We start from the raw sequence: 17,964 nt of genomic DNA on the forward strand, positions 1-17,964 counted from the left end.
GGTTCTGCCTATGCCCTGTCCCTCTTGGGGACGCCCAAGCCCGGACACTCCCCTGCCTGGACTCGGGGCTGCCCCCAGCTGGCTACCCCCTCAGGGATTCCGGACGCTCATCCACCCGCACTCCACTGCCACCCTCACCCCTGGCCCTCGCGGCTGCAGCAGCCCCGCGCGGATGCTCTGGGCCTCGCCATCACGCCTCGCCGGCGTCTCCCAAGCCAGCCTGTGCGCGCACGGTCGGGAGTCCTCCGGCAAACCCGAACTCCCTCCGGTCGGGGTTGGGGACCGGAGGGGTCTCGCCGGATGGCGCCAAAGAAGCCGCTCTTCTCGGGCCTCGGGCGGCAGCTCCGCGCCCGCTCCGACTCCGAGGCCGCGTCCTCCGGCGGCGGGCAGGGCGCGGCGGGACGCTGAGTGTGTGTGCGCGGCGCGGCCTATATTTACACCCCAAACAAAATAATTACACTTTTGTCGGAGGGAGAAAGCCAGTGATTAGGCGCGGGCTCTTTGCGGCAAAACAGTTTCTCAGTGGTACACCAGTATAATTTTTCACGGCTGGCTGAAATCAAAGAGAGGAGGTAATGAATCCGGCGAGCAATTTAAATTTACAATTTGTAACGCCGCCGCCGCCGCGCAGACCCAGCCGCGAGCGCAGCTCAGAGGCGCTCGCTGCGTTTGTTTAATGTTAAAGCCGCGCTAGCTCTTGGGGGGTGGGGAGGGAGGGGTTGCAGAGTATGCGTGTAGGGGAGCGGGGTGGGGGGGGGGGACGGTCATGATCGAAGTCGGTATTGGACCGGCTGAGCCGTCCAAGATAACCTGGGAGAAGAGGACGGACGAGGGGCGCGCTCCTCGGGTGTCCCCCACAGTGCGGGCCACTCAGGGGTGCCTTCGGAGGGCTGAAGAGAAATATGCTGACCGCCGGGAAAGCCCGCATTTCTGCTCGTCCGCAGCATCCCCTGGGCGGGAGTTCCCGCGAGGAGCAGCGAGATGCAACTGAAACGCACCTGCGGGAAGGTCAGCTCCAAAGGTCCCGGAGAGCCCTGATCCGGCGCTGCCGGTGCGGTGCCCCGGGATGGAGAGCTCGAGCCAGCGCCCCCACACCCCCTCTTAGCGCGCCTCGGAACTCCCACTCCTGGAAGGTGTGTGCCTCCTCGCCAGTAATTAATTGCCGAACTCAAGGGGGAATATGCAAACCGCACATTACTAACTCTACAGGGCTTAAGTGATTGGAAACAGATTATTATCTTGTTTGTCTTTTGTCTGTTTTACTTATCCCGCCACCGTCTGTCGAGTTGTAATGTTGATACTCTTTACTCTAGGAGGAAGATTTTTATATAGGAAATTCCATCAACATCTCGTGTAAGTGACATTGTATCTCCATGCATTACCCTGTTAAGACACAAGCGGTTTATTAGTTACATATAGGAGGGGATTTCGCTGCCTGGTCGCCATCTGTTAGGGCGGGATAATTCGTCTAATAGTTGGTCTGCTGGCGTTTCGTTTTAGGTGTTTTTTGTTGCTTTTTGCTTTAGATGCTGTGTGGAGGGCTGGCGGAGGACAAGCAGTCTCCCCTGCAGCTGTGCTGGGGATCCCGGGTGGCTCCAGGGGGGCTGTGACCTGGACAAGATTGTAAACTCAGCCACAGAAGCCCAGACCAGAACTTCCGGAAGAAGAGCCCTCACCTCCGACAATGGGACATTCAGCCCCAGGTGACTCACCACACCCAGGCTCTGGGAGCCCCAGGGCTGCTCCCTGAGACGGCCCCCTATTCCTGCCGCCCCCCTGGCCTGGCCCACAGCTGCTGGGACCTGCTGTGCCAGGAGGCGAGGGCAGGTGGATGTGTCTGTGATGGAGCCGGCACGCAGGCATTGAGCGCCAGCCGCGTGGACAAAGCGGGCATTGGGAGGACCGGGCAGCCCTGACTCGGTGGGGGATTGGGCGAAGGTGGGCTCGGTGAGCCTAGTCCAGAGGCCATCAGATGGGGCTTCTAAGGACTGTATGTGTCCTCCCTCCGTCACCCCAAAATCTGTGCCGTGCAGGATGGGGATGGTTGATTGCAGCGATGAGTCCGATGCTGGATTTGGACGCCCAGCAGAGAGGCAGAGGGAGGGGAACAAAAACAAGAGAGAGAAATGTAGAAACAAAGTGATGGAGACACAGAGGGAAAGGGAAACAGGACAAGAGCAGAGGCTGGACACAGAAGAAAGGAAAACATGCGAGGGAGCGAGGAAACCCAGTGAGACAAAGGCAGGGTAGCCGGCACTTTGCCCCCACAGGAGCCTGGGTGCTGCTCCTCTCCTCCCCTCTCCTCCTCTCTCCTCTCCGTTCTTGTTTCTCTCAAGGACCCTTCGGGCCCCAGGAGGCCGGGCCAGGCACTGCGGGAAACTGTGCCTTCATCTGGGGCCGCTGGAGCCCTACCCTGGGCCTGGGCGCCTGGCTGAGCCTGGCCGAGCCTGGCCGGCAGCAGCCCCGCTGTGCTGTGCAGACACCTGTCCGTCAGCCAGCGGAGGGTGGGAGAAGAGCACCATCAGGCAGAAGCTGCCCATTTGGCCCAAGGCTTGTGGGCCAATACCCCAGCCGGTGACCAGCACCTGTCCATCCCTGTGCCCAGCCCGATTCCCGCCCCTGGAGCCTGGGGACCCCGCTAGGCCTGGACAGGCACTGCCCCAACACAGGCACCCACACATCCCGCCCCCCTCTACATCCACAAAGGTAAAATGCTGTGAGGAGCACACACACAAATATGCCCCCCCAAACCTACAGGAGTTTCATAAGCAAAAACTACTACACGAACAAGCACCCACACCTGTGATACACATAGTGAGGGGCACACAACACAGACCCATACAATTCTGCTCTTACACACACCCCCGTCCAGACTCAGTCACACACACACACACACACACACACACACACACACACATTCAGATTTTTAAAAGTCCTTTTCACATTGAAGTTAGCACACGTGTGCACAAATAATCTTACACAAATGCACACGCACATGCAAACACCCTCACATTCGCGTGGCCGCAGGTAAGCATCTACACACATACACGGGCCAAAACATGAAGAGTGCACAGAACAGCAGACAGGCATTAGCCGAACCACACACAACTATAAACACAAATGCACACAGAATACACGCACCAAACTGTACTCACGTGACGGATTACTGACTATAAACGGGTGAAAATGCCATTCTCAAAATACACACTGACCAACTCGTAAACTACCCTAACACACGGCCAAGTCCCGTCATCGCGCAAACACAACCCTGCGGTTCCAGCGCTCGGGCCCAGGCCTAGCGTTCCCTGCCAGCGGCAGCCGCTTTCCAGAGAGGGACGGAAATCCCGCGGCCCTCGGGGGGGGCCCCCCTCAATCGGAGCGCCCCTCCCCGAGCGGACCCCTTGGAAAAGGAGGCTTGATCCCCTCCCTCTTTGCCCCAGACCCACACCAACACCCCTCTCCACACACACACACACACACACACACACACACACTCCCCGACGCTTGGCGCCCCCACAGCGCGCTCTTCCTGCGTCCTTTGAGATAGAACTTGCACACCCATCTCGCACGCCTGCGTGTGCGAGCAGCGTCTGCCCCATCGCTAGGGTTCCCCACCTTGGCGGTGTGGTGCCCGGGCCCGCTGGACCGAGATCTTGAAGGTGCGACTAGGAAAGGCGAGACCTGTGACCGCCACCACCTCTGAGCTGGCTCCAGGAAACCCCTCGCCTCGACCTTCTCCTCCCCACATCTCTTCCAGAGCTCCGTGGGTGAGGAGCTCAGGCCTGAAATTCAGGGGCCCTGACCAGGGCAGATAACACGCCTCCCCCTCCCCCCAACCTGAACCTGGGCCTGTTTGGGGGGAAATACGCAAGCCCAAAGGCCTCCATTCTCTCTCTCTCTCTTTCTCTCTCTCTCCCCCCCTTTTCTCTCCCTCTCTCCATCCCAGCCCCCAAAGGCCACCTGGGCCTTAGCCCCTTGTATGACAAAAGAAGCCGGCCTGGCGCTGGGGGCCCGGTGAGCTGCGCTGTAGCAGCTCCAAGGCGCAGACCCCGGGGAAGCGCCCGGGAGAGGGATTCCAATCTGGGCGGCTGGGCTGGGAAAGGGAAGGCGGATTAGCGTGTGCTCCAACCCCGGGCAACTTCTGCAAGTTCCAGGGGTGGCGAAGGGGCGGAGGTCCCTTCCCCCACTAGGCCCAGGAATCCCGGCGCCCCCCCCCCCAAATATTTGTGAGGAGAGAGGAAGAGAGAGGCAGTTTCAGATCGCGAGGTCCCCCGCCCTCAGCCCCCAACTGTAAGGTAAATACTTACTTCGCTTCCGAACCAGGTACAAGCTAATACTCAACAATACTGATGCCTTGTTTTTTTGCTCTGTCCGGACCGCAACGCTGTAGCCAATTTAGATATGCTATAAATTTAAGAGGTTGCCATGGCCACCGCGCACCCATTGGCCGGCGGGCCCCCTACGTGCCGCGCCACGTCACCAAATCTGAATAAGGATGCGCGAATTAGGCGGCGGCCAGACAAAGATGAGGATCGGGACCGCTTGAAAGTGGGGGAAAGTGCCGGCGCCTCCGCCACCGGGGAAAGCCGCTCGGCAGCGCCGAGGCCAGCAGCCACCGAGACACCGGGGGGAGCGCGGAACCGGCGCTGGGGCGCGCGGCCCGAGGCATGAGGCTGTGACCGCCACCGCTCCCCACCCCGCCCCGGGCGGCCCAGCGCCAGGCCAGCGATCACCCAAGGATTCAACCGGCTGAGTCTTGGTCCGGACCGGACTCGCCCGGCAGCGGCCGAGAGGAGAGGCGGAGCGCAGCTGCGGGGCCGGGGGTGGGGGCCCGAGGGCCGGGGGCCCAGAGGGAGGGCAAGGCGGCCCGAGCCGCCCGGGGCGCGGGGCTATGATGGTGCACTGTGCCGGCTGCGAGCGGCCCATCCTCGACCGCTTCCTGCTGAACGTGCTGGACCGCGCGTGGCACATCAAATGCGTCCAGTGCTGCGAGTGCAAGACCAACCTCTCCGAGAAGTGCTTCTCGCGCGAGGGCAAGCTCTACTGCAAAAATGACTTCTTCAGGTAAGAGGCCCGCAGCCTGCGCGCCCGGCCTGCGCGCCCCGCGGGCGCCGGGGAAGGGGAAACCGCATCCCCATCCCCGGCTCAGCAGCCTAGAAGGGGCCGGCCACTGCTCCCCCCTGTCCTTGGTCAAGGAAAGGGCCGCAGCCCGGGCGGAGCAAAACGGAAGGTGCCTCACGGTTGCTCCTCCCGGCGGGCTGGGACCGGAGGTTCCCTGGGGGAGGAAGCTCTGACCAACTTACTCCCCGCCTGACCCTACCCCTTCCAGCGGCTGCAATTCCAGGGTGGAAGCGTCAGGCCCGAGTCTGAGAGAGGAAGGATTTTTGCAAAGTTCGGGGTGGCTGGAGGCTTCTCCCACCAGACAGACTGCATTTGCCAAGAGGCGGTCCTCCCCGCGGGCAGGCGGCCTCAGGGCCCTGCTGGACAACAGCAGCTTCCCGGCGCCCAGGGGCTCGGCCAGGAGCGTTTCCTCCGATGTTTGGGGGAGGGACCCTTTACCTTCTCATCCCCTCACCCCAACTCCGTGAATATTCTCTCCCATGTTGAAAAGTACCAAGGAAATCCAAGCTGACAATCAGGACCTCCAGGGTCTAGTCCGGGCCGTGTCACCTCCCCTTGCCGCCCACCGGGGCCCTCAGGCGGGCTGGGAATGACCACTGCTCTGGGCCTCAGTTTCCCCAGCTGGGAAATGCTCAGGGGTGGCCTGGAAGGCTGTGGGTTTGCAGCAGCTCAGCCCTGCCAGCTTCCACCCGCCCTGGAGAGTGGCTTTGTGAGTGCGAATTCCGGCGCCGGGCAAGGGGGCGTGATTAACACGGAGGAGCAAGCCTGCCCCAGCCCCCAGCCCCAGCTGCTCAGCCTGGGGAATCTGAATAGGAGAAAATGTCAGCCTCGCCTTTACACGTGTAAACTCCCGGCCTGGAGAACCCAGGCCCTAATGTGGCGAGGCTTGCAAAGTGCCTAATGATTTTTGATAAGGTACATATGGCCAATTATGCGGCCGGATAAAGCCAAAAGTGACTTATGGCTTCTAATGCCCTCACTACATCAACGTCACCCAAATTCGCCGTTTAGAGACCTGGGTGTGAGCAGATGTGGGGCCCAAAGTCCCGGCCCGCTCCCTCCCCAAGTCCCTGCACCTCTCCCACTCGGAGGAGGCTGGCCTTCTCCCCAGGCTCAAAAAAAGGATTTAGACCAGGAATTCGGGCACTGGGGGGCAGGGGGTGTGGTTTGAGCATTCCGAGTGCTGGCCAGGCAGGTGTTGGATTGCCTTCATTTTCCCGCTGCCTGCCAGGGTCAGAGATTATGGGGGGATGGAGATTCAATCCCTGCTTCTTGGGGTCCACTGGTCCCCCAGGCTCCTGACTAGCTGTGCTGCATCCCACAGCGGGACTGGGAAGCCCTAGGCGCTGGCGGTGCTGGGAATGGGCAGAAGGCTCCCTCCTCTCTGCCTGGGTCCTGCTCAGGAGAAGGGCTCCCCGCCAATGGCTGGATCCCGCCAACCAGGCCAAAGGATCCAGGAGGCAAAGCCAAGAAGGGGTCCAAACCCTGCCTGCCTGGCTCAAAAGCCTTCCTAGCCTGGAGAGGCGAGTTCACCTTGAGCATCCCAGATGGATGTGGGGGTACAGGGAGCATCTTGGGGTGCTCTGGGTCCTCTGCTTGGCTGAAGGCTATGCCCATTGCTCTAAGCCCAGTGGAGTCCAAATAAACCTGAACGAGACATGGCGGTCCCAGCCCCAAGAAAGGCTGGGAACATTGGTCTCCTTCTTGTGCTCAGCCCGGGAGCACAGCAGTGGGTCTCATTGGACAGAGAAGGAATGGAGGCTTCTCAGAAGCCGGGGAGGGTGGGAAGAGGTCGGGGGCTGGCGAGGACAGGCCATCAGGCTGCCGGGTGACGAGCTGTGCTATGTCGGCAGGCGCTTTGGCACTAAGTGTGCGGGCTGTGCGCAAGGCATCTCGCCCAGCGACCTGGTGCGCAAGGCCCGCAGCAAAGTCTTCCACCTCAACTGCTTCACCTGCATGGTGTGCAACAAGCAGCTGTCCACGGGCGAAGAGCTCTACGTCATCGACGAGAACAAGTTCGTGTGCAAGGACGACTACCTGAGCTCGTCCAGCCTCAAGGAGGGCAGCCTCAACTCAGGTAGGGGCCTCGCTCCTCCGCCAGCCCGGCCCCGCGCTCTCTGCACTGCTCCCTGGTGCTGCCTGGCCCGCACGGAGCTCTCGGCTCCCGGTCACCCAGCGGGCAGCTCGCGGGCGAGGCGGGCTGGGCGCTGGGAAGGGCGCAGCATGGGAACCAGGCCGACTGGACACCAGACCAGCCCTTCCCCTGCCCTCCGATTCGGGAGCCTTTTCCCAGGCGCCGCCTTCCCCATTTGGAACTGCGCGATTCCCTTCCGCTTCCTTTGAGCTCCTGGTCTTTTCTCCCTGCCCTGGGAGGACTCTAATCGGAAGCAGAGGAGGGAGCGGGGATCTGAGATCTGAGGCCCCGAGCGCACCTGGACCCTCCTCCAGGCCCCTCTCCAGAGGGCGCGCGTCCCCCTCGCCCAGCAATAGGCGAAAAGTGCTGGGAAGGCTGGAGAGGGGCCCTCCGAAGGCCCAGCCCCACCTGGACGGAGTGGGCGGGCCCGGGCCTGGGGGAGGGGCGGTCGCGGGGTTTGGGAGCGAACCCCGCGGGGCTGGCGGCGGCCTCGGCCGGCTAGAACCGGCTCCCGATTGTGGCGGCCTCGGGCCGCCGCTCACGCTGCTGTCCCCTTCGCACTCCCTCCGCCGCAGTGTCATCCTGTACGGACCGCAGTTTGTCCCCGGACCTCCAGGACCCGCTCCAGGACGACCCCAAGGAGACGGACAACTCGACGTCGTCGGACAAGGAGACGGCCAACAACGAGAACGAGGAGCAGAACTCGGGCACCAAGCGGCGCGGCCCGCGCACCACCATCAAAGCCAAGCAGCTGGAGACGCTCAAGGCCGCCTTCGCCGCCACGCCCAAGCCCACGCGCCACATCCGGGAGCAGCTGGCGCAGGAAACCGGCCTCAACATGCGAGTCATCCAGGTGCGGCCCGGCCGGGTCACCTCCCACCTCCCCGAGCCCAGCCCTGGAGCTGGGAGGCTCGGAGGAGCCTCGCGCCCGCTCCGCGCCGAGTTCCGGTCCCGCGGCCCGCGGTGCGCTCCAGGCCGGGCCCGCGGGTCAAACCCGCAGCCCAAGTCACTGGTCACCTCCGCTCTGAGCCCCGCCCCTGCCCGTCCATGGAGGGTGCTAAGCCTCGTGGGGACAGACCCCTCCCTTCCTCTCGTCCCCCGAGCAGAGGAGCAGGCGACCTTCCTTCCTCCCGGGCCTCCTCCCTGCGCCAAGGCCGGCGGGCAGACAGACCGACGGCCAGAATCCGGCTGGGAAGCCGAGGGGCCCAGACCAGAGCCAGGCCGGGCGGGCGGGAGGCCTTTATAAAGCCGTCAGGCCGCGGGCGGGCGAGGACGGGAAGCCCGCGTCTTTATGAGTCGCCCCAAGGGTCCGCCAAATCCTTCACCCTTGGCTGGTTCACCGAGGCCCCTCTCCACCCCTCCGGCCTAATCCCGCGCCCCCTCCCCCTCGCCTCAGGGTAGCCTTGGAGGCAGGAGGCGCTAGGACCCCGCAGGGGCGTCCGGGGCCAGGAGAGGATGCCTGCCACCAAGCTCACTGCCCCCTCCTCTGTCCCAGGTGTGGTTCCAGAACCGGCGGTCCAAAGAACGAAGGATGAAACAGCTAAGTGCACTGGGCGCCCGGAGACACGCCTTCTTTCGGAGTCCGAGGCGCATGCGTCCCCTGGGGGGCCGCTTGGACGAGTCTGAAATGTTGGGGTCCACACCATACACCTACTATGGAGGTAAGAGGCTGAGCTCAGGGCCGATACCCCAGCTCTTGGCTGCACCAGGGACTCCCCGCCTCACCCCCCCCCCCCCTTCTATCGCACAGGACAATAAGGGACACACTTTAACAGACAAACATCAATACATACACACCCGCCCACAGACACTTCCTGGATGCAAAATCAGGCACATGGTTCACGCACCCGTCCTGCAGCACAGATCGACACCCCAGACCAGCTCGCCACACACCCACACAGGACACACTCCCTCGCACACACACTGGAGTTCAGAGGCCTCGGGGACGCATGACTGCACACAGGATACTCCACCCCAGATACACGAACTGACAGACACACCTGGAGAGATCCCCTGGCTCACACACTTCCACTATCAGACCAAGTTGGACGCTTACAAATCCACATGCACCCTGCCCCACGGGATGCATAGCCTCCCCCTGCCCAGGCCTGGGGTACTTGGCACCAGCAGGAACCCGGGCACAGGAGGGCAGTGCGCTGGCGGTGGGGATGGAGGGATCAGGATTCATCCAGAAGCCTGCCCTCCAGCTTCCAATGTACTCACTGGGGTTCTGTGGCCGCGGTCTGTCTGTGCACACAGCGTCTGGCACTGGTAGCCCGGATGCAGGCAGTTGCTCAGGGCAGGACACAGGCCCACTCTCCAGCCCCCAGCCACACCTGCGTTTAGTGGCAGCTGGGGGCTCAAGGACTGGGCCAACCCCGGTCTCAGCTCTCAGTTTTGGGGGCCTCAGGGGCGAGTAGCACGAGTTTGCAAAGAGCAGTCCTGTGGCTGATGTTACCAGGCTCAGTGCTGGGTGAACTTTCCTCTTGGTCACCCCTCCTCCTCCTCCTTCCCTCTTTCTCTCCTCCGTTCCTTGTACTTGCTCCTGGGAGACCCATCCCAGCTCCCTGCCTATGCTTTCGGAGACTCCGGGCATTTCAGCACTTGCTCACCATCCTCCACTTCCCAAACCACCCCCGCAGTTCTGGAGTCTGAATTGGGGGAGCCCCCAGGATCGCCTATGCCTAATGGGTCTGCTCTGAGTGGCCCAGTATCACAGGCCTGCGGGGGTTGGGGGGCTAGTAGCTCAGTTTGGGGAGAGGCAACTTCTCCTAGAAAAGTGGTTTTGGTGGCAATAGAGGGTGAGAGCCGGGAGCCCAGCCACGGGCAGACCCAGGAAGGACACCTTTTTGGTACATCCTCGGGCCTGGAATGTTAGATCTTCCCATCTGGCCAGTGTCTCCAGAAATTGTGGACAAAATTCGTGGCTGTGGTTTTCGGGGAGAGACTCTGTGATGGCAGGGCCCAGGTTGGGGGAGGGGGGCTGCAGACGCCCAGGACAGCCTGGATGGGGGACCTCTCCACCGAATTTTGCCTCCTTCCGCACAAAATCTCGGCAGCGCTAGGAGCTGGTGGGGCGGTCCCAGTCCGGAATGTTCCCTGCCTGGTAATTAACCAAGGGTCCCCCAGGACAGTGCACCCCACCCTGCCGCCTCCTTTAACTCCAGTCTGCTGGCTGGAGTGCGGCCTGGACACCCGGGCCCCTCTTCCCCGGAATGGGGGTGCCGGACCCCCGAGCCCCAGCGAGGCAGCCCGCCTAATCCGCGCTGGGAGATGCCGGCGGCGGCGACCGGCAGCGGGCGAGAAAGGAGCCGGGCGGCGGCCGGCGGCTCCCCGTGGGAGCGCGGACAAAGCCCCAGCTGCGGCTTTTGTGCCCTTTTCAGACGGCGTTTGTCCCAATTACCGCCGGCCCGGCCGCCATATGGGCGGAGGCGGCGCGCTCCGCGCGGGGCCGTGGCCCTCACAGGCCGGCCCGCTCGCAGCGGGGCCCCTGCCGCTCCCCATTCCTGTCCCTTAGGGACCCCAAATTCGCGCTTCCAAGCTTTCGCTTCAGTTTCGGGGAGAATAGAATGGGTGCTTCTTTAAAAAAGTAATTGGCGAGCGGTTTAGCTGTTGCATAAACCATCTCCGAGCCGAGCCGAGCCCCCAGACACCTCCGTTTGGACTGATTTCGGGGTTTGGAGAGGGAAGGGTGTCAGGGGGCCTCCGGAACTCGCCTGGGGACTGGGACCCCGAGACTGAGCAGGGGTGTGCAGACTCCGGCCCTGGGCTGGTTTTCCCGCCGCACAAAGCGGGTTATTGTGGCCAGGGCGGGGCTACGGGGCGCTCCTTTCTGGGGTTCCACGCCCATTCCCTCAGGGGCTGGCCTGGGGGGCGGGGGCAGGCTCTGGAAGAATCAGGGAGGGGCTCTGAGAGACTTCGTGGGGCTGGGGCAGGCCTGTGACCTGGGTCCCGTGTCTCCTGACTTTGTGGGCAAAACGCACACGCGTGCCTGTTTCTGGAGAGAGAGGGCTCCCCGCTCCCACCTGCTGGCGTCCCGGCCGCCCTCCCGAGTGAGCCTGGGCGCCCACGGAGTCCTCCCCGGCTCCCCGGCGCTGGGCTCGCTTTCTGGGCTCCAGGCGGGTGGGCGCAGGGCTGGCCCCCGGAGGCGCAGAGCCGACGGGCAGGGCGCTGAGCCCGCCCTGGCTTCCGCACCCAGGTTTCCGCACCCCCGGCCCAGCCCCCTGCCCTCCACCGACGGACGCCCCAGACGCCCAAGTCCGACTCCTCCGGCGCATTGTGCGCTCCGGTCGCTGCCTCCCGCCTGCGCCTCCCCGGCGCTCAGCCTCGGTCCCGGGCTTCCCCTCGGACGCATCGCACCGCCTCTCGCGGTCTCGGGGCGTCTGTCTCCCGGACCTTCCGCCTCGTTCCCGGTGTCCGCGGGGCCTTTCACGTGCGCCTCTAGCCGCGGCCTCTCCTCCCTCCTGGACGATCGGTGTCAGCGCCCTCCCTCTCTCTCTCCCGCTCTCGGCGCGGGCGCGCCATCCCGGGGTCTCTGCCTTGGGGACTCGCAGGCCCCTCTCCTGTCCCCTTTCACTCCGTCCGTTCGTCCTCTGCTGACCTCTCACGGCCCCAGTCTCTCTCTCTCTCTCTCTCTCTCTCTCTCTCTCTCTCTCTCTCTCAACTCTAAGCCCCTCTCCGCCGCCTCTCCATCTGTCAGGGAACTCGGGACCGGAGTCGCGTCCCGCGCGCTGCCCTTCCCCTCCGAGTCTCTGCGGCGGCCCCTCCGTCTCTCCCCGTCGGTCCTTGTCTCTCCCCGCCTCTCCCCGCAGCCGGACCCCTGGGTCCGCGTCGCGCCGCTTGGGGCCGCCCTCTCCCTCGGTCTCCGAAGGCCTCCCCCCGGGTTAGTGTCGCGCTGCCCGCCCCCCGTTCATGTCCCCTCCCGGCGCCCCCAAACCCCTACCCCCGACCCCGCCCGCCTCCCATCTCTCACCCGTCTCTCCGACCCCGCAGACTACCAAGGCGACTACTACGCGCCCGGAGGCAACTACGACTTCTTCGCGCACGGCCCGCCGTCGCAGGCGCAGTCCCCCGCCGACTCCAGCTTCCTGGCCGCCTCGGGGCCCGGCTCGACGCCGCTGGGCGCGCTGGAGCCGCCGCTGGCCGGGCCGCACGCCGCCGACAACCCCCGGTTCACCGACATGATCTCGCACCCGGACACGCCGAGCCCCGAGCCGGGCCTGCCGGGCGCGCTGCACCCCCTGCCCGGCGAGGTGTTCAGCGGGGGGCCCAGCCCGCCCTTCCCCATGAGCGGCGCCGGTGGCTACAGCGGACCCCTGTCGCACCCCAACCCCGAGCTCAACGAGGCCGCCGTGTGGTAAGGCCGCCGGGACGGGCCGACCCCCGGACGGACGCAGCGTCCCCGAAACCAAAACGCCCCTGTGGGCTCGCTCAGGGGTTCCCTCCGGGTCCGCATTCGACGCGCAGGGCCGCCGGGCTGGGCGCGCGGAGGGGGAGCGCCCCCGCCGCCACCCGCGGGCTCCCCGGGACCCCCGCCTCCGCCCGCGCTCCCCTGGCAGCCGCGAGCGATTTCTCGGGACCCAAGTCAGCCCTGCAGGGTCAGGAGACCCGGAGCGCGCGCTGGACCCGGCCCCACCCCCACCCCGTGGACCCCGAGAGGGCGGAGGCCAAGGGGCGGGGGCGCGTCCCTCCCGCTGCCATCCGAGTGGCAGTTTTGTCATCTGATTCCGCACTCTGCTTTCCCCGTCTTTCCAACAAGAGGATAAGGAAGGGAGAGAGGTTGGAGGGGGAGAGAGGAAAGGGAGCGAAAGGAGGAAGAGGAGAGATGGACGGAGAGCGTGCCAGCCGGGGAGGGAAGACGGAGAGAAAGCGAGAAACGCGCTGGACTGGGGGCGCCGCTGGGAGACACAGCCGCTTGCGCGTTCGCGCCCCCTGGTGGCCAGTCTTAAGGCTCAAGGTCAGCTTTTCCAGGGAGGCGGGGTGGCCGGACCGCCGCCAGCCCTGGGCCAGGCGCCCCCCTCCTTCCTGGACCGTTATGTTGAGCCCCAGGGGCCAGGCCAGACTCGACCACTCGCCCACCCTGCTCTCCCCGCGGGCGCGGCGCCAGGATTTCTGGGCTCTGGCCCACAGACCCCCTCCCTGCCCCGGGGCTGGAGGCTGGGTCGTCAGGATGTACAGTATTATACTTTTTTGGAAGTTGGACGCTTCTAGTTTCCTTATTTTGTATAAAGAAGAAACAAATAAAGTATGTTTTTGTGTTTACTGTTTATTTATTGTACTCTAGTTATCTGGGGCTGGACATTTTTATATTTTTAAGAGGAGGGTGGGCAGAGTGAGGGAGGGGAAGCAGAAAGAGGTTTACCTAAAAAACAATAAAACACAAAAAAAGAACACAAAAAATCAACTTTTCTAAAAAGAAATATTAATAAAAAATTCTTTTTTGCCCTCAGTGCGACGTGTTTTTCTTTTTCTTTCTTTTTTTCTTTATTATTATTATTTCGTCTGTCTTTATAGTCACTCCGAATAAATGGAATTATTCTTTGCTGGCTCTTGTTTCTGACATCACGCAGACTCGGTGGGTCCAAAGACCTCTCCTTGTCTGAATGGGGAGCTTTTACAGTAACTATCGGGTCATGGAAGTGGCTGCCTTTTCTGTTGTTGTATTTTCCAGCCACTTGCGCCGGGCACAGTGCCTCCCGGTGCTGTATGTAATACCCCAATCTCACACAAACCCGCCGGGCACGGAGTGAGCCTTAACAGTATTGATGAATGAATGGATGTGTGATTTGTTTGTCCCAGTATGTCAAAAAGACTCTGGCTTCCATCCTAATTATGCCCCCATGCGATTCCAGGTGCCAAAACAAACAAACAAATAAACAAAAAATACCGGCCTGGTAAGCCCACCCTGCTATCTGCAAGGCTGTATTAGGACAGACGTGTCCCCCCCCCCCCCAGGCGAGGCTGTGCGCTCTGCCATCCTCACCCAGCAGGGCAGCGTGCTGTGTCCCTATGGGCCTGCGGGAAAGGGGCCGGATGAGGGTTGGAGGCCTGAGGCCACGTCCTAAAGACAAGTCCCTCCTTCTTTGCCTCAGTTCCCCACTTACAAAAGGGATTGGAAAGAGCACTCCCTACGTTCCCTGCCAACTTCAGACTCTGCAGGCGAAGGAGATAAAAATGAACGGGAGGGTGCCCTGCATGTGGACCCTTTCCGCCCGAGCTTGGGTGGGGGTCTTGCCCACTTAGGGTAGCGGGGGAGGGAAGGGGGTGGGGAGATGGGGAGAAGTGGACCCCGTGGGATGCGTGCGTGCTCGCCCTACGCCTGCTTTTCTTCTCCGCGGGCTTCCCGAGAATAACGCAAGGCGGCCTGGCTTTCTCCTTCCTTCCTTCCTTCCCTCGCTGCGCCTTTGTCTCTGTCTGACACATGCGACTTGCTTATTGTGGGGAATTTACAAGTTTCAGGTAAACAAAAGGAAGAAAATGGAATCACCCCGGATCTCAAACACTGTGGTATGTAGCAGATGCACCTCCTCCCAGACTTTTTTTTTTCATTTTAAAACAAGAGATCGTACGTGTACACACACACACACACACCAGGCATACACACACACACACACACACACACACACACACACACGGTCTGCAGGTGCCCGCCGCATGCCCACAGCGTCAGTCTGAGAGAAATCGGGGGGTGGGGGAAGTTTCACTCTCATGTCAGGGGACACTTGAGAGGGGCATCAGGTCTCAGAGGGTGGCCCCAGAAACCAGGTTTGGAAGGATGCTCACCTCTGGGGTCATGCACGTGGGACTAACTCCCCCTGTGAGCTCATTTCAACTTCTCAGGTGCCTCCTGGGCCCAGGGCTCAGGGAGGAGAAATCCCACCCCACCCCACGGCGCCCTGTGGCGGGGCCCTGCACAGTCACGGTCACGGTCACAGTCAGGCACTGAGTGTCAGGGAGGCAGTTCCCAAGGAAGGCGGAGTGGAGAAGGGGCAGCCTTGGGAAGGGACCTTTGTCCCTGGACCCACCACCACTTTCTCAAAGTGTGATCAGAGGCTGATGCTTGTGCAGCGTACATACCCGGGCCCCGGGACCGCGCCCAGGGCTGGAATCCCTCTCGGGGGCCGTGCCAGGATGCTTCTCATTTGTCAAGCTCCCAGTTAATCCCGATGCCTCCTCCGAACTTGCAGGACCACTGCCCAACAGTCTTGTCCAGAGTCTGGTCCCGTCTCACAGCGCCCCTTCAGCATGAGTGCTGTTACTCCCAGTTTACAGATGAGGAAACTGAGGCCCAAGAAGTGAGGTGAGCTGCCTGCGGTCACAGAGCTGGGGAGGAGCAGAGCCAGGTTTTCAATCAAGCACATCTGCTTCCAGAAGCCACGTTTTCCTGAACCCACGACCCAGCCTGGCACTGGTAAAGCCTCATTCTGCGTCCAGTAACTACATAGATGAGTGAGTGAGTGAGTGAGTGAATGAAATGAATGCTTCCGTCTGAAAGAAATGAGAGGGGGGAGACTGTTAGGAAAGGGTCTAAGGAACGTGAAGTCTCCCTGCCAGCACCCTCCCTGGGCTTTGGTCAGCACGCCGTCCTGGGTCAGCACAGCCAGCCAGAGGGCCGAGAGCTAATGGGAACCGCCAAGGTCAAAAGACATGAGGGCCTGCGCTTCTCGCTTGCCCTTGTCTCTTTTGCTCTCCCTCCCCTTCGTCCCTTTCCTCCTCCATTTGTGTATCTGTTCATCTCTTTCTATCTCTTCATCACTTGTGTTTATTGTCATTTAAAAATGAAAGGTTTCTGAGGGGAGAAAAAAATGCCTGGGAGCATGCAGGTAAGGAGGTTAGCCAGCGCCTGGCCGCGCCCTCAGCTCCGGGGAAAGGGGACCTCGCCGCCCCCTCCCGGGCCCAGCCCGTAATTGTGGGCAACACCGGACAGTGAAACCACGTGTGTTCCCACCCGTCATGCACGCTCTCCCCGGCCCCATTCCTGTCCCCCTGTCCCGAAATAAACACCCCCGGAGCACGAGAGCCGACCCTCTGTGCTCAGGACTAATATTTAAAATGCAGAATGGCTGTGGAGGGCCCCTGCTCCCAGCCTCGCCGTGCGGGAAAAAGATATAAACAGAATAAATTACCTCTCCAGCGCGGATTATGAGAGGACCCATCTCCTGACCGGAATTTTAAGTCCTGCCTCCCTCGTAGCGCTGCACGCGGCTGATTTATGGAAGCCCGCGCGCTTCTCTGCATATTTCTTCTGTTCAGCCAAGTGGCCCAGTTTACCCTTCCTATGCCATTAGCGTTATTAACACCTGGGCAACCGATCATTGCAAATGGGCCATTTCTGTGATGGACGGGAACCTCTCCCGCCACTACTCTCGGGCCCAGCCACCTCTGGCCTCCTCTTCCCGCATTTTGTGCCAAGACCTCCCCCTCCCCCCCAACACACACCCTCACCCCTGCTTTCCCAGCGCCTGCCCATAGGCTCCTGGGAGTTTTGGGAGGACACCCTCACCCCAGCAGTTGCCTGTGGCTTTCTGGCTTGCACACAGAGAATGACAACTTTGCTCCTATTTTTAATTCTTTGGAGAATGTTCCAGATGGAAGGCAATGCCCCCATTGACCAGGGAAAGAAACTGAGGCTCAGGGAGGGCAGGAGACTGGCCTAAGGGGCCACAGAGGGTTTACCTCAGAATTGGGATCGCAATTCACGTCGTCTAGTCCCTCGATACTCAACGCGTGGTCTGAGGACCAGCAGTAAAAGGAAGCTGGCAGGCATGCAGGTGCTCAGGCCCTGCCCAGCACCGGACAGCCAGATGCGCTTGGTCCCCAGGGGATGGGATCCATGGTTGGTGTGGGAGCACTGGTTTAAGAACACACCCAGCCCCAGCCGGTTTGGCTCAGTGGCTAGAGCTTCAGCCTGCAGACTGAAGGGTCCCGGGTTTGATTCCAGTCAAGGGCACATGCTTGGGTTGCAGGCTCAGTCCCCAGTAGGGGGCGTGCAGGAGGCAGCCGATCAATGATCCTCTGTCATCACTGATGTTTCTATCTCTCTCCCTCTCCCTTCCTCTCTGAAATCAATAAAAATATATTTTAAAAAATAAAAGCACAACCATCCCTTTTTTCACAGAAGGAAAACCTTATGGTGCAAATCCTCTTTGCTTGGCAGCCGCAGGCACCCAAGTCCACGGTCAAACTACATGAAGATGAAGCAGGCGGCCAAGCTGGCGACGCCCGTCCAGGCACCTGCCACACTCTGTCCACTTCTGCCCCCATCATAACATCTCAACCCACGTGGCAGCTTTGTCCCCACCCCCAGACTGTGAGCAACTGGAGACGTGCAACCGCTCTGAGCCTCAGCCTTGCCATCTGCAAAAAGGGCACAGTGATATCTAAGGCAGGGGTCATTGTAAGGGTTAAATGAGGCCGCATGTGTCATGCTCTAAGCATTGTGCCTGGCATGGAGCAGGTGTTGAGGGATGAAATATAATAACACAGCAACGAGAGCTATATCGTTGGCCATGCATTGGATGCTGTCATTATCGTTATCATTATCCTATTTTCTTCTTTGCGTCATGTTTTAAACAAGGACTGACGTCACAGCCTACTTACTGCTTTCCAGAACATGCATTTAAAATCGCCATGTTGGCTAACGGGAAATCCTATGGCCTGTGAAGTTAAGAATGGGTCCGGCCTAATCCTATGTAATAAAAGCATAGTAT

The 17,964-nt window shown here is 61.4% G+C and overlaps 1 protein-coding gene across 1 annotated transcript; it reads left to right on the plus strand.

Annotated features, from left to right (window-relative positions):
• The first annotated feature begins 4,891 nt into the window (after positions 1-4,891).
• LHX5 (LIM homeobox 5) lies at positions 4,892-13,575 on the plus strand. The gene is made up of 5 exons (XM_059675835.1): positions 4,892-5,064; positions 6,975-7,198; positions 7,831-8,108; positions 8,751-8,916; positions 12,248-13,575. Exons 1-5 carry the CDS (start codon positions 4,892-4,894, stop codon positions 12,613-12,615), a joined length of 1,209 nt encoding a protein of 402 aa, XP_059531818.1. The 3' UTR covers positions 12,616-13,575.
• The last annotated feature ends 4,389 nt before the right edge of the window (positions 13,576-17,964 follow it).

Source organism: Myotis daubentonii, chromosome 19, assembly GCF_963259705.1.
Source record: "Myotis daubentonii chromosome 19, mMyoDau2.1, whole genome shotgun sequence".
Lineage (NCBI taxonomy): Eukaryota > Metazoa > Chordata > Mammalia > Chiroptera > Vespertilionidae > Myotis > Myotis daubentonii.